We start from the raw sequence: 15,656 nt of genomic DNA on the forward strand, positions 1-15,656 counted from the left end.
TATAAAATATACAGAAATATCAGTTGTAAAAATGTCATTCAAAAACGGACCCCTGTGCAACCGACGCAAGCAAGCACACCCTACAATTTCCCCAGAAATTGTACCCTCTCTAGTTTAGTACTTATAATTATTATTATTTTTTACACACAAGTTAAGCAAAGACTTGTGAGACTATTAGACTTGTGTGACTGTTGTGTGATTGTTGGTTAAACAGAGATGAGTTTTATCTTCGTGGTTACAGTTCACTACACTGATTGAGGCTAGAGATTGTGAATCTTATTCTGATCCCGTTCCTCCTCTCTCTCCTCTCTCTCCTCTCTCTCCTCTCCTCTCCTCTCCTCTCTCTCCTCTCTCTCCTCTCCTCTCCTCTCCTCTCTCTCTCCTTTCCTCTCCTCTCATTTCCTCTCCTCTCTTCTCTCCTCTCCTGTCCTCTCTCTCCCCAGGCACCATGGATCTCCTGAGGTCTACTCCAGCGGTTCCTCTCCTCCACTGACCCCATCATCGCTCCTCTCCTCCACCACTCACTCGCCAGCCTTTCTGACGTCTCCTCCCCCTCTGCCCTGGTGGTGACCCCGCTCCTTGTGACCTCTGACCTCCAGGGCGACCCTGTGACGTGATGGCGGGGGAGAAAGATCTGAACAAGCGCAGCGTTATGGACATCAAGCGTCTGGCCGGGCTGATCCAGAGGGGGGCGGGGCGACTGCTGGTGATTGACAGCCGGACGTTCTCCGAGTACAACGCGTGGCATGTGCAGGGCGCGGTGAACGTATGCTGCTCCAAGCTGGTGAAGAGACGCCTGCAGCAGGACAAAGTGTCCGTGACGGAGCTGCTGCAGCCTAGCGCCAGGCTCAAGGTGGGTCAGGACACGTCAGGAGACCAGGCTCCAGGCTGCTGTGTTGTGATTTCACTGCAGGAGTGTTGTGTGAAGGGTGTCTGTGTTTGTAGCGTGCTGGCAGCAGAGGTGCCACTCTGGATCCAGGACCCTCAGGGTTCTGGGTACAAACCCATGTCAAGGTCACAACCAATCACATCTGTTTTGACCTCAGCACCAGAATCAGTCACTGATTTTGAAAACACATTTTATCTCGAGACATGGCGAGGAATTTACTTTAAACCTGAGAAATAATCAAACAAATGCAACTTTGTCCATGAAACATTGCTTTGCACAACCAACAGCCCCGCATGAAGAAGTGTGCCACGTTTAATGACCCCATGACTGGAGCAGTGCAGGTCTGGGTCCCTGGCTGCTATATCTGGCAGACATGCTGGAGGGTTATTGCTTATCAGTGGCCCCGACACCGGATCCTCTCATTTTCCATGGCTTGTGCTCTGTACATCACAGACCTGTTTCCATGGCCTGTGGCATGCTAACACTGTATTTATAGTCACTCTGGGACACTGATGAAACTGAAGGACGGGAAAACCCAAGCGTGTGTGTGTGTTCCTGTGTGTGTGTGTGTGTTCCTGCATGTGTGTGTGTGTGTGTTCCTGCATGTGTGTGTGTGTGTGTTCCTGCATGCATGTGTGTGTGTTCCTACATGCATGCATGTGTGTGTTCCTGCATGCATGTGTGTGTGTTCCTGCATGCATGTGTGTGTGTGTGTGTTCCTACATGCATGCATGTGTGTGTGTGTGTGTTCCTGCATGCGTGTGTGTGTTCCTGCATGCATGTGTGTGTGTGTGTGTGTGTTCCTGCATGTGTGTGTGTGTTCAGGCATGCATGTATGTGTGTGTGTGTTCCTGCATGCATGTGTGTGTGCGTGTGTGTTCCTGCATGCATGTGTCTGTGTGTGTTCCTGCATGTGTAGCCTGTGTGTATTGGTTAAACTCACTCCTCAAGTATATAACAGGCCACCCGCGTCAACGAATAGCTAGCTTTTCGTTGGCGTAGCTGGTAGTGGTCGCGCTTGGGAAGTCAGAGGTGGCATGTTCGATCCACAGTGAGGGATGAACATTGGCCTGTATATCTCTGACAGAGCAAGACCACGTCTGTTACATACAAAATGGTGGCATAAGACACAACGCACGAGGAGTACCAACAAGCGCTACACATGCGTGTGTGTGTGTGTGTTCCTGCGTGCGTGAGGGTTATCTAGACGTATTTCAAGACGCCTCAACAACCTCAGCACCCCACCAGAAACACAGCCAATGTTCCTTGTCACAAAGTTAGAAGTAGCCTAACAGGAAGCATTCGCAGCGCTGATTCTGTCTGTTGTTCCCACACACAGAAGACACCAGGATGTCGGAAAGATCCCTGGAGGGTGTTTCTTCCTTGGTGTGACTGTTTGAGGGGTAGGCAGTAAAGGCTGTCTGTCCTTCCTGGTGTGAACCCAACCCAACCTGCCCTGCCATGCACGTGTCAGCCTCCTTGTTCCTTTCCTTCAGACCTGCTGATAGGACGGATTAACTTCCTGGTACATCTCTCCTAACTCTAAACCTGCTGCTGCTGATGAATGTGAGAGTTCCAGGTGACTGAGCCCAGCCTGGCACGTGCTGGCAGATCAGCACCTCCGCCTGGTTTGGTCCAGACCTCTCTGGGTGCTGTTCATCTGGTGAAGTCTATCCAGAAATACATTTGCCTGTGTGTCTGCCTGACAGACCCGGCTCTGTGTGTCTCTATTCCACCACCCACCCTCCTCTCTGTGTGCCTATATAGTATGGAAGCCTGTGAGGTCCATCTCTCTCCTCATCCCTTTCTCTCTCTCTCTGTTTCTTCTCGAGCCATCTTAAATGTTTCTTTTCATCCCTAGCTGCGTAGCCCCCAGCCCCCTTCTCTCGCTCCCTCGCTCAGGCCCATGCCTGCCCTGTTGTTATTATGGTGTCCTGTTCAAGAGGATGATGCTGGCGATTAACGCTAGGCTGGATAAAGCTGGAACTAACCGGGGGGGAGGGGGGCGGCCACACAGACCCAGACTTCTTTGTTATTGGCCAACCATGACATCATCCTCCTTTGTGTGGCCACTGGCAGGCCGCGAGCGGGGCACGTGTGGACCGTCTGTGCAGCATTAGCATAGGCTGTGCCCCCCCTCCTCCCCCCTCCTCCCCCCTCCTTCCCCCTCCTCCCCCCCGCAGGGCTCTCAGCAGAGCTGGGGCCGTCCGGGCCAGCCGGGATCTCAGCCACCCAGCTCTCGGAAGCAAAGGACACCATTGTAGGTCTTTGTTGGGAAGTGAATGTAGGAAGCGGGAGAGAGAGGGATGGATAGTAAAGAGGGGGGGTGGGGGGAACAGGGCTGGGGGGGGGGTGGACTGCTTCCCTGCATCCCACTTCACTCAGAACAGGAGGCGTCCCCCAAGGCTCTTCACTCGGTCCTCTTCAGATTGCATCATGGGCTTGATTGAATTTTTGCAAGAGCAGGAATCAAAATGGTCTCTTCATAGACCCCCCCCCCCCCCCCCCCCCCATTAGCACTGTGTATTTGACTGTACGGGGCTCCTGCAAACTAGGTCATACAGCTACTGTAGGCTATGTGGGTGACCTCTGTTGGTCATTGTGCACAGGCAGACAGACAAACAGACAGACAGGCAGGATGGACTGTTGGTGTGAAACACAAAGACACATGTCCACATTCCAGCCAAATGTCTTTAATCAGGATTGGTCAGTTTGGTCAGTGGCCCTGCTGGAAAGGCTAACCTTGCAAAGATGAGCACACATGATCACATGACCTTTAATCAGCCATCGGTTTATGCAATAAGGAGCTCAGTCATAGCATGGATGTACGTGCTACATCACTCTCCCCTGTCAAAGAGATGAACTGTTTTGGCCTTTGGGTGAAATATGGTGTCATGATAAATCAACTCAAACATTTTTGGATACTGGCCACAAAATGATACAAGATAGATACACTAAGAGTTGAATCATCGAGAAGTGAGGCTAGTAGTTTACTGTCACTATAGGACAATGTGGGATCTTCCTGGTCACACACAGCTTACTTTCTCATACGGCACATTACTTCCTAGTATCTTCACTGGCACTCTGTGACACTCCTGTCACACATGAACTCCAGGAAGTTCAGTGTTCAGATGCATAGACTTCCTGGAAAAAGTATTTCGCAATACCGGTTAATCCTGTGTGTGTCTTCTGTGTTGTTGCTAACAAGTGAATGGGGAATTCTTATCAGTCATCAGTGTTCTATTTCAAAGGATTTCCTTGACTGAGGAGGTGTGGAACTTCAGTCGCCATTCAGACTAGTCCCACTTTGATGATGTCATGCTGGGAGGTGTCACATGTTCAGACATTACCAGTTTGAATCAATGTTTGTTTTAATTGTTTGCTGTTCCAGTCCAACACATGCACACACACACACACACACACACACACACACACACGCAGACAGACACACACACACACACACACACAAAGTATTAGTTATTTGAACTCAGTAGAATCACTGAGATCAAAATACAGAACCCTAATGTAACCTGTCAGATATGTGTATGCATACTGTAAGGTTGTGTGGAGGTGTTCCTCAGTAGCGGGCTTCCTGGAAGGCCAGTGAGGTAGTGCTGAACGCTGGTGTGAAACACTGTCATGCTGGTGTGACAAGACCAGACCATGACACATCACACTACCCCTGGCCCAAATACACACGTGCACCTTTTACTGTGTGCGTCAAGGAAGGGTGTGAGGTGGGAGTCTAAACCTCTGCTGCCCCCCCCTCCCCCCATACCCAGGGAGGCTGTAGGGCCCTAACCTCTACCAGGGCAGTAGTCCCCAGCATCATGACCTACAAGCAGCTCATGATCCTCCTCCATGGCTGCCTGGAAACAGCATGGGCCCCACATGTCTGCCATATGACCACAGAGTGTATCATATGTGACTGTGCCTGCATGTGTGGGAGTGTGCATGCTGCAGTGTGTGTGTGTCACAGTGAGAGGCTGTCCTGTACTGTAATCCTTAAGGTGGTGATGTCACCCTTCTAGGTTTAGCCCTGATCCCATTAGAGTAGAACACAGGGGGGGGGGACAGGTCAGGCGGTACAGGGTGTATAAAGGTGAGCTGGCGGAACCTGCTGGTGCAAGGTTAGTAGGAAGGTTAAGACAGGCTCAATGAACAATGAACACACTCTCACACACACAGGCCTGCTGTTGTTGTATACATACATCACACAGTGTTGATACCTGAGACCTCAGGTCAGTCATACACTGTATCTGATCATAGTGCCTAGGCCCAGCCGACCAATCTCAGCTTACTGGTGTGTGGCAGGCAGGCAACATGGACACACAGGCAGACAACATGGACACATTTACATTTACATTTATTCATTTAGCAGACGCTTTTATCCAAAGCGACTTCCAAGAGAGAGCTTTACAAAGTGCATAGGTCACTGATCATAACAACGAGATAGCCACAAAACATTGCGAGTAGCCAAAACATGAAGCACACATTGTGAACAACCAAAGTAAAAGTAAGTGCCAAAGGGAAGAACCATAAGAGCATGTAGTTAAACAAGTTACAATTAAACAATATGAACTGCTATAAGTGCAAGTGTACCTGTGGAAAAAAAGACAAGCAACAATAATAAAAAACAATATATCACAGCGAGTACAAACAATTTTAAATCAGTTACCACTAACCACAAGAGCAACAAGTCTCTGAGCAAGAATCATTGTGATCCTTGAGGAAACTAACATCGGGTCAAGCGAACCATTCCTAAGTACCGTTGTATTCCCGGAACAAGTGCGTCTTGAGCCTTTTCTTGAAGGTGGAGAGACAGTCAGTGTCTCTGATGGAGGTGGGGAGTTGATTCCACCACTGGGGGGCCAGACAGGAGAAGAGCTTGTGTTGGGACCGGGCGGTCTTGAGCGGTGGGACCACCAGGCGGTTGTCTGAAGAAGACCGTAGGTGACGGGTGGGGGTGTAAGGCTGCAGGAGAGACTTGATGTAGACGGGTGCAGTCCCGTTCACTGCTCGGAAGGTCAATACCAGGTTATTGACCAGGGGACACACAGGCAGACAACATGGACACACATGCAGACAACATGGACACACAGGCAGACAACATGGACACACAGGCAGACAACATGGACACACAGGCAGGCAACATGGACACACAGGCAGACAACATGGACACACAGGCAGGCAGGTCGACAGACAAACCGACTAGGGGCCAGGGAGGCAGCTACACAGGTACAAAGGCAGACAGACAGACAGGAAGTAGACAGCAGACTGGCAGACAGACAGACAGGAAGTAGACAGCAGACTGCAGGTAGACAGACAGACAGGCAGGGTCTGCTTGGCAGATAGGCTCCTGTGACCTTGGTCTCGCTAACCTGTAAATCACATTGACAGGTTATATCTCAGTATATATTGACAGGTTATATATCAGTATATATTGGGCTGAAATGAGTTGATAGCATTTTTTACACTCCTTCGCTCTTAGAAGCTGGATGTCATAATGATGACAAGAGAACGAGAGGCTGAACATTATCAAACTTGAAGGGTTAGAATCCTTTTTTCATTCCTCTGTGCCTCCTCTCTATCTCTCCCTTACCTCCATTTTATTTGATTCTTTATTCATTGATTTTCTTTCTTGCATCTATCTTCCTTTCCGCACTCCACCATCTCCCCCACTTCTTTCTCCTTCTTCTCCTCTCCTCTCCTCCCTCCTTCATCTCCTCTCCTCCCCCCCTCTCCTCCTGTCCAGTGGTTGTTCAGTGATTCAGAGCTGTGGTAGGCGCTGGCTGCTGGTCATGTGACCAAAGCCTGCCTGACAACATGGAGACAGAGCCATGCTGACGCGCGCGCACACACACACACACACACACACACACACACACACACACACGTGCACACAGGCTCCCCATACAGACACTGGAGCATGGTCATATAGTAGATGCTCTTTCTCTCACACGCACACACACACATATACACCCAGAGTACAGTGATTGCTGCTATATGTTTTAATGTTATTTGTCTGCAAACAAAATGTACCTCACAAAGACTTGGAACTCTGACAAGGAATAAAGGTCTTACTGATGCGACACTCAAATCATTTGTACTTTAATTATACATTTACATGAAATAATAAGTAATCACATTATTTAATGTAACTGACATTCATTTGAATGGTCTGATCGACTGTTTTGACCTCCAGTTAATGTGCATTGAGACAGTTCCTCCAATTTATGCTTGGTCTTCTTCTGTGGTGTGTGCAGGTGGAGCTGGGCAGGAAGCAGGAAGTGGTGGTCTATGACCAGAGTTCCAAAGAGGCGGGGCATCTCTCCAAAGACGGCTTTGTGCAGATCCTTCTGGGAAAACTGGAGGGCACTTTCCACAGAGTGTCCCTGCTTACTGGTAGGTCATCTTCACTGTAGTGTGTGTGTGTGTGTGCGTGCATGCGTGCACAGGTTAGTTCTTCTGTCCGAGTGCGGCTGGGTGTCATGTCTCTGCTTCCACAGCAGGTGTCACTGATGAGCGCCCTCCATGATCACCAGCACCCCCCCAGACTGCCTCTTCCCTGCCCTGACTGGCACGGCATTAAGTGACAAGCTGCACATCCTCATCCCTTCCCTAGTGCACAGGTAGAAGCAGACATGAGCAGATATGAGGAACGAGGTTTGAGGTTATGAAGTGCTCTGTGTAGACTTTGGGGTTTCACTTTTAGTACTCTCTCTGCTAGCCCTGTGTGTTGAGACACAGACCTGTCTATCACACAGTCCTGTGCTGTTCTGCAGTGTGACTGGCCTGTCAGGGAGGAAGCTTCTCCCATCAGCCCCTCAGCTGTGGTGGAGACCAGCTGACAGAGACCAGCTGAGAGAGACCAGCTGAGAGAGACCAGCTGAGAGAGACCAGCTGACAGAGACCAGCTGAGAGAGACCAGCTGAGAGAGACCAGCTGAGAGAGACCAGCTGAGAGAGACCAGCTGAGAGAGACCAGCTGAGAGAGACCAGCTGTGTGTCTCCACTGGAGAGAAGAGAAGACAGGACTAGCATGGATACATACAGGCTTACGATGCAAATTCTCTCCTTTTCTCTCTCTCAAATCTTTCTCTTTCTCATTGTTTCTCTTTGTCTCTCTCTCTGTCTCTCTCTCTGTCTCTTTAAAACACACACACACACACACACACACACACACACACACACACACACACACAACAAGGAGGCTTATGACTATGGCTCTAATGTGTCATTACTGAAGGAGTATAATCCTGCTCCGTCAGGATGTGTATAGAGAGGGCCGACACATGCTGCTTCTGCAGATCGCTGCCCGCTCTCCTCTTGCATCCCCCCATCCCTTCTTCAAAGATGAGCTCTTTTCCATGAGTCATTCATAGAAATCGAGGATTACCTTAAGGCACAGAAGCTCATCAATTTGTCAGAGGCAGAGATGCAGTATGCGCACACACAGACACACACACTTTTAGACTGAAAGACAGGATTTTACGTTTCAACGTTTGGATTAGGCCATCAAGCCTTCTTACTGTAAACTCCCCTGTCAGCAACCCTTTCTCTCTCTCCATCTATCCAGTTTCCCTCTCTCCTCCTCAGTCTCTCTTCAGAATAAAAGAATCCCATTTCTGCACCCCTCTTCTTTGCTGTTTCCACGACAACAGTGGAAGAGAAAATATTCTGGGAAAAGAATCAGCCAATCGGGAGCTCTGTGACTTGCATGGTTGTATTGATGGGGTCAGTTTGAGTTAAATCGCTGTCTCGTGTGAGTGTATGTGTGTGTGTGAGAGAGAGAATTTATATACTATTGATATCGTTCTTGTGTGAGTGTAGATATTATTGATATCGTTTTTGTGTGAGTGTGTTAGTGTATATACTATTGATATGGTTCTTGCGTGCGAGAGTCAGAAGAAAGAGAGATGGAGAGAGGCTTCCTGCTGTTCCTAGGCCAGTGACAGATGGAGCGCAGCAGGGGACAGGAAGTGACAGAGCACAGCAGGGGACAGGAAGTGACAGAGCACAGCAGGGGACAGGAAGTGACAGAGCACTGCAGGGGACAGGAAGTGACAGAGCACAGCAGGGGACAGGAAGTGACAGAGCACTGCAGGGGACAGGAAGTGACAGAGCGCAGCAGGGGACAGGAAGTGACATAGCGCAGCAGGGGACAGGAAGTGGCCTCTGGGGTTGGGGTCACTGTGCTCGCAGGGCCAGCTGAGGCCTCAACATGCAGGTCACATGTCCGGCTTTCCAAGTTCACTCCTCCCGTTCTCCCTATCTCTGCAGGCCCCGCACGCCCACACTCTATCCTCCCTCCATCTCTCCTCCCTCCATCTCTCCTCCCTCTATCTCTCCTCCCTCCATCTCTCCTCCCTCTATCTCTCCTCCCTCCATCTCTCCTCCCTCCATCTCTCCTCCCTCCATCTCTCCTCCCTCCATCTCTCTTCCCTTCTCATTCTCACTCTTTGACGTATTATTCTCTCTCTCTCTCTCTCTCTCTCTCGCTCTCTCTCTCTCTCTCTCTCTCTCTCTCTCTCTCTCTCTCTCTCTCTCTCTCTCTCTCTCTCCATCCTGCTAGCCTACACCAGACCTAGACAGTGCCATCATTGATTGGCTCAAGATTAAAAAAACTTCCCCTTCTCCTTCTCTTTTTCACTCCTCTCCTCCTCCACTGCCCCCTTTCTTTCCTCCTCTCTTCCTCCCTTTCACCCCCTCTGCTCCCTCTCTCATCAGCACCTGATTCATGATGTCATTAACACTGGTGATTACCACATCTGAGCAGCAATGTGATGTGAGCCTCACACACACACACACACACACACACACACACAAATACGCACCAGTTGTTGCAGCCCTCCAGGGGTGTTGTGGGTGGAGGAGAAGGGGGGGGGGGTGATAGGATAGAGACATGAAGAGAAAAGAACCCTTAAATGGAACGGACAAGAGAGATGAAAGAATAATTACCATGCTTGCTTTCATTGTCTGGGGAAGAGGGGATTTGCTTGCTAAACTGTTATGTACACACAAGCAATGCTGACGCCGGAATTAGGACACACACACACACACACAGTGAGGCTGTCCAGAGTTTGTGTATTATAGTAAAGTAAATTTGTGTATGATCATACACACACCATCACCTTGCCCTGGATGGTGTTCAGACTCCCAGTGATGATGTCACAGTGATGATGTCACATTATTGACCAGGAAGCAATCAGGGGACCAGCTCTGGTTTCTTCATTCACAAATTGAAAACAATCATTAAACAGCTTCTATAACGTTGCCCCCCCCCCTCTCTCTCTCTGTCTCTGTCTCTCTCTCTCTCTCGTTCTCTCATTCAGTACTGTAAGTGGATGATGTCACAGTGTTCCTGGGGGAGGCTGACAGAGAGAGAGAGAGAGAGAGAGAGAGAGAGAGAGAGAGAGAGAGAGAGAGAGAGAGAGAGAGAGAGAGAGAGAGAGAGAGAGAGAGAGAGAGAGAGAGAGAGAGAGAGAGAGAGAGAGAGAGAGAGAGAGAGAGAAAAAAACGTTTTGAAAAAAAAACGTTTTGACAGGTGATAAAAATATTTTTGGAAAAAAAGTTTTCAAAGGTTAAAAAAAGATAATGATATAGAATTCTCAACTAAATATTTTTTCAGCCTTTCAAAACTGTTTTTCAAAAATAATTGTTCACCTTTCCAAAACGTTTTGATGGGGGGACTGTGGGACTAGTATGGTGAGGTCACGCTAGCACGCTAGCACGCTAGCACGCTAAACCATGTTCAAACGCTGGCTTACAATTTTCAGTCTAACACGCACACACACACACAGGCACACACACACACTTGCACACACACACAGACACACACACAGAAGCTACTGTGAGTGCTAGGCTTTGATGAGATCAGGTTTGGGTGTGACTGCACAGACAGGAGTACAAAGGTCAATACAGTTATGTGTCATTCCTCTGTACTGTTATACAACAGGGCGGGCCCCCCTTGTGTGTGTGTGTGTGTGTGTGTGTGTGTGTGTGTGTGGATGAGAGAGAGAGGCTGAGGAGGTGAGGTAATCGTGGGAGGCAGACTTTCACAATGCAGCCGTTCACAGAGACATTCCAGCAAGCTCCAAAAGGATGTCTGTGTGTGTGTGTGTGTTCTGGATGGAAGGTAGGTAGTTAGTGCAGTATGGGAATATTAGTGTGGCAGAAGTTTTTGACGGAGTTGTTGAGTAGGTGAGGTAACACCTAACACGTGTGTGTGTGTGTGTGTGTGCGTGCGTGCGTGCGTGCATAGTCATCCTCTAATGTGTTCCTTCAGCAGACCTGTCTAGCAGACTGTGGTTTCCCCTGCTTTCTCACTCTGTAGCCCAGCACTCACTCCTCACCTTGGAGGCTGGAGCGAGGACTTGGACAACACAGTGCTGACATAAACTGTACAACAAAGTGTGTGTGTGTGTGCAGAAGCATGCATGTGTGTGTAGTAGGTATGTTCATGTATCAAGATTCCTCATCTCATCACATGGTGGCTGTCTGCATTCCATGCGAGATGAGGAAGAGATTAGGAATCATGGAACTCTGAAGGATGACTGGCTTGCCCTGCTTTGTGGCTCAACACTGCTTTTGACTTGATGTTTTGGGACCAAAGCTTTCTTTTGGTTGGTCACAGAGAAGGTCACACACATCACTGTTATGATTGTAGGTCTGATGTCAACAAGACTACCCCCTCCCTCTCCTCCATCCCTCCCTCCATCCCTCCCTCCCTCCCTCTCCTCCTATCTTCTCTGTGGTTCTGGGGGGAATCCTGGCAGATCAATGATTTCATTGAGAAGGAGCCAGTGGTGCCATTACGAGGTGAGCTCACCTCCTCCAGGGAGCTCAGGCACATTGTTCTCAATGACCACCTCCCTCCTCCTCCCCCCTCCACCTCCCTTCCTCCCCTTCCTCCTCCCTCCTCCCCCCCCCTCCACCTTCCTCCCCCTTCCTCCTCTCTCCTCCTCCCCCCTCCTCTCCCTGTTCTCAGTTTCGCGGTGCTGAGAACCAATCTCTATTTTTAGGACCAGACTCTTGCGGTCATCACATCTGGCGCCAAAGGCCTGAGCACTCACACACTCACACACACACACTCTCACACACACACACTCTCACACACACACACTCTCACACACACACACTCTCACACACACACACTCTCACATACACACACTCTCACACACACACAATCTCACACACACACACATTTAGTCTGTCCCAGAGGGGAAGAAAGGCCACAATATTGACCTTTTAAAGTGCATGACATCACCTCTGCTGAATTTTGCTCATGTTGAAAACCCTTAGTAAGTAAACACAAATAAATCCTGCAGGGTCTGCAAACGCATGCACGCACACACACACACACACACCACACACACACACACACATGAACACACACACATACACACTGTCCTGTCATCTGCTGAGGCAGTTTCATGTAGCAGGCTCGATTGCTTGCATCTCACATGATGATGATCTTGATGTTATTTCCCTCTCTCCCCCCAACTGGAGAATGAAAACAGTGTGTTTGTGTGTGCTACCAAATGTTTCCACCATGACGTCATCTCACTGCTGTCCTGCTTTCCTTTTCCCCACTTCTCTCTCATACTCCCCCGCTGCCTTAAAGGGGCCACACACACACACACAATCACCAGGACACTGGCACTGTCAACACGCCATGCATACACACGCAAACGCGTCTTCAGGGGAAAATTCCAGAAGCCATACGGCTCTCAAACAAGCCCATAGGAGGGAAGGTCCTCCGTGTGTCTGTCAGAGCCCACTTCCCTCCTCCCTCCCTCCTTGCCCCCTCCCTCCCTGCCCCCCTCCCTGCCTGCCCCCTCCCTCACTGGTGACCGTCATTCCCCAGAACAATGATGGATTCCTGTTTACCCCTTGCCCCCCCTTGCCCCTGTCTTCAGCGGTGTTCAATCTCCTCCGTGCCCCAGCACCGCTTCCTCCTTCACCTCCTCTTCGGGCTGTCACCACAGAGCTGTCACCACAGAGCTGTCACCTCAGAGCTGTCACCACAGAGCTGTCACCACAGAGCTGTCACCTCAGAGCTGTCACCTCAGAGCTTCCACCACAGAGCTGTCACCTCAGAGCTGTCACCACAGAGCTGGCACCTCAGAGCTGTCACCTCAGAGCTGTCACCACAGAGCTGTCACCTCAGAGCTGTCACCTCAGAGCTTCCACCACAGAGCTGTCACCACAGAGCTGTCACCTCAGAGCTGTCACCACAGAGCTGTCACCTCAGAGCTTCCACCACAGAGCTGTCACCTCAGAGCTGTCACCTCAGAGCTGTCACCTCAGAGCTTCCACCACAGAGCTGTCACCTCAGAGCTGTCACCTCAGAGCTGTCACCTCAGAGCTGTCACCTCAGAGCTGTCACCTCAGAGCTGTCACCTCAGAGCTTCCACCTCAGAGCTGTCACCTCAGAGCTGTCACCTCAGAGCTGTCACCTCAGAGCTTCCACCACAGAGCTGTCACCACAGAGCTGTCCTAGGCTGTCGGGCTGGGACGCCGAACGCTCCTTCTGTTCCGGGTGTTTCCACACACTGTGGATCGCTGACTGGAGACAGAGCAGGACAGCCAGAGACATGTTTGCTCTTTATCAAAGAGGCTGGGATGGGGCTGACACATGATGGGGAACAGAGGCCCGTTCCGTCTTTCTGTCTCTCCCTTTCTTCATCTCTCTCCCTCCCTCTCACACACAGGTATTCATACAGTAAACACCAGTAGACCTGTTCTCTCACTGACCCTCCTGGGCTTCCGTTTGCTGATAAAACCGGGAGATTTTCCATCCCCACGGCAAAAGGCTAAATTTAGAGTCCAAGTCCAGCCCCAAGTCCCCCCCCCTCAGGAATGCTGCACTTTGTCATCATTCCACAATCTCTTTCCTCAGAAAAACACACACTCAAACATCCACACACACACAAACATCCACACACACTCAAACTGAGAGAGCCAGGGATGTCATTTCCCGCTTCTTGTGTAACTATTTCCTGTTTCAGACGTGACAAAGTGACATCAGGGTTCCCCTGAGCGAGAGAGGGTGACGCCCAAGGCAGGTCGCTGTGTGTGACAGCCGGTTCGGTCTCGGTTGCTACCCTGACCAAGATTCTGCCTTGTCTTGTTGCGTAACTTAAAATAAGATGGAGCACTATAGGAACTTCCTGAGGCTGTAACTGCTAACGTCTAAGCAGTGACAGGGGACAACTTGGACAGTTCCTCGTGGCCCCAACGTCACTGGATAGCTGCTGTTCTCTGGGCGCATGGCTGATGAGGTAACCACTGCAGGAAGGATGAACACACACACACCCAAGTCACACTCGGAGTTCTGGACTAAAACACACCATGTATACAGTACACACACACTCACACACACTCACACACACGCTGTGTGAGTGTACAGTACACTGCTGTGTACTGTACATGATCCTAACTGAGAAACTCACCTATTCTCTGACGTGGTGTACATTGCTGACTTAGCTGTGTGTGTGTGTGTGCGTGCGTGTGTGTGTGCGTGTGTGTGCGTGTGTGTGTGTGTGCATGGACAGATTGAGGGGGGTGCCCTCTAGCAGTAATCTGCCTGCCTGCCTGCCGGTCTGTCTGTCTGTCTGTCTGTCTCTCTGCATCAACACTAATCTGATCTGCTGTGTACCCTTCACTGGCTGAGCTGTGTCCACGCTTTCATTACCAGGTGTGTGTGTGTGTGTGTCGGACATGGGGATGTACGTAAATAGAATATCAAATACCAACAGAGTTAGTGATGGAGAGAGAGAAAGGAATAGAGAAAGATAAGTATTTTGTGTGGGAAATCTTTATTTATTTAGCAGATGTTTTTGTCCAGAGCGATGTGCATATTCTGACTCACTAGTCCGCTGAACCTCTGAACATTAGCATATAGAATGAATCCTCCTTAATGGTAGAAACATCCTGAGAGGAACCTCCTCTGGGGAAATCATAAATGCACAAACACAAACACTCACACACACACAGCACCAAGCATGGTATTGTAGAATTATAATTAACACACACACGTCCCTCAAAACAAAAGTAAACACAAGCCTATAGCAATGAGTATCACATTTCTTAAATATTTAACAACCTGCTGTACACATCTTATACACGATTTGCTTCACACACACACCCTCTCTCAGCCACCCACACACTACACACACGCACACACACACCCACACACTAAACACACGCACACACACACACACACACACACACTAAACACACCATTGAACACCTCATACTGGGATTTTTAAGTAGCTCATCTGTTGAGAGGCCGTCTGGTCGGAACTGGGCCCCCTCTGGAGTGTTTGATAGCTTTCCCCTCATCCCTGGTGTGTGTGAGAGACGGTTTCATCTCTATCTGTGCAGCCTAAGGGGTGCTGTGCATGCATCAATCATGCAACAGACCCCCTGCCCTCAGATTAGCCCCCCTCAGCCATTGACCCTGAACATAACCCCCCCCCCACACACACACACACAGACACACACACACACACACACCTCTCAGGACTACATCCCCTGCCCCCATTTCTAACCCCCTTTCTTCCCACCTCTAACCTCTAGCCTGACTCCCTCATCTCAACACCCTCCAACCCCCCTATCTCTCCACACCCCCCCCCTAGCGACCACCTCACCACCCCCCATCCCCCCACCTCCCTGGAGACGACCTCACCCCCCAGGCATGACAGCTGTGTTCTCCTGCAGGCATGACATCACTGTTACTGATCCCCTAACAACCAGTGCCA

General features: G+C 50.0%; 1 protein-coding gene across 3 annotated transcripts in view; it reads left to right on the plus strand.

Moving 5' to 3' along the window:
* Positions 1-15,656, plus strand: part of dusp8a (dual specificity phosphatase 8a) — a 36,129-nt gene that overhangs the window by 7,257 nt on the left and 13,216 nt on the right. For all 3 annotated transcript variants that reach the window (XM_062462717.1, XM_062462719.1, XM_062462720.1), the window contains exons 2-3: positions 444-853; positions 7,156-7,294. In XM_062462717.1, the coding sequence (XP_062318701.1) occupies positions 617-853; positions 7,156-7,294 (376 nt within the window). In that variant the 5' untranslated portion in view covers positions 444-616. The remainder of the gene's footprint in view (positions 1-443; positions 854-7,155; positions 7,295-15,656) is intronic.

The sequence above is a fragment of the Osmerus eperlanus genome, chromosome 5, assembly GCF_963692335.1.
Source record: "Osmerus eperlanus chromosome 5, fOsmEpe2.1, whole genome shotgun sequence".
Classification (NCBI taxonomy): domain Eukaryota; kingdom Metazoa; phylum Chordata; class Actinopteri; order Osmeriformes; family Osmeridae; genus Osmerus; species Osmerus eperlanus.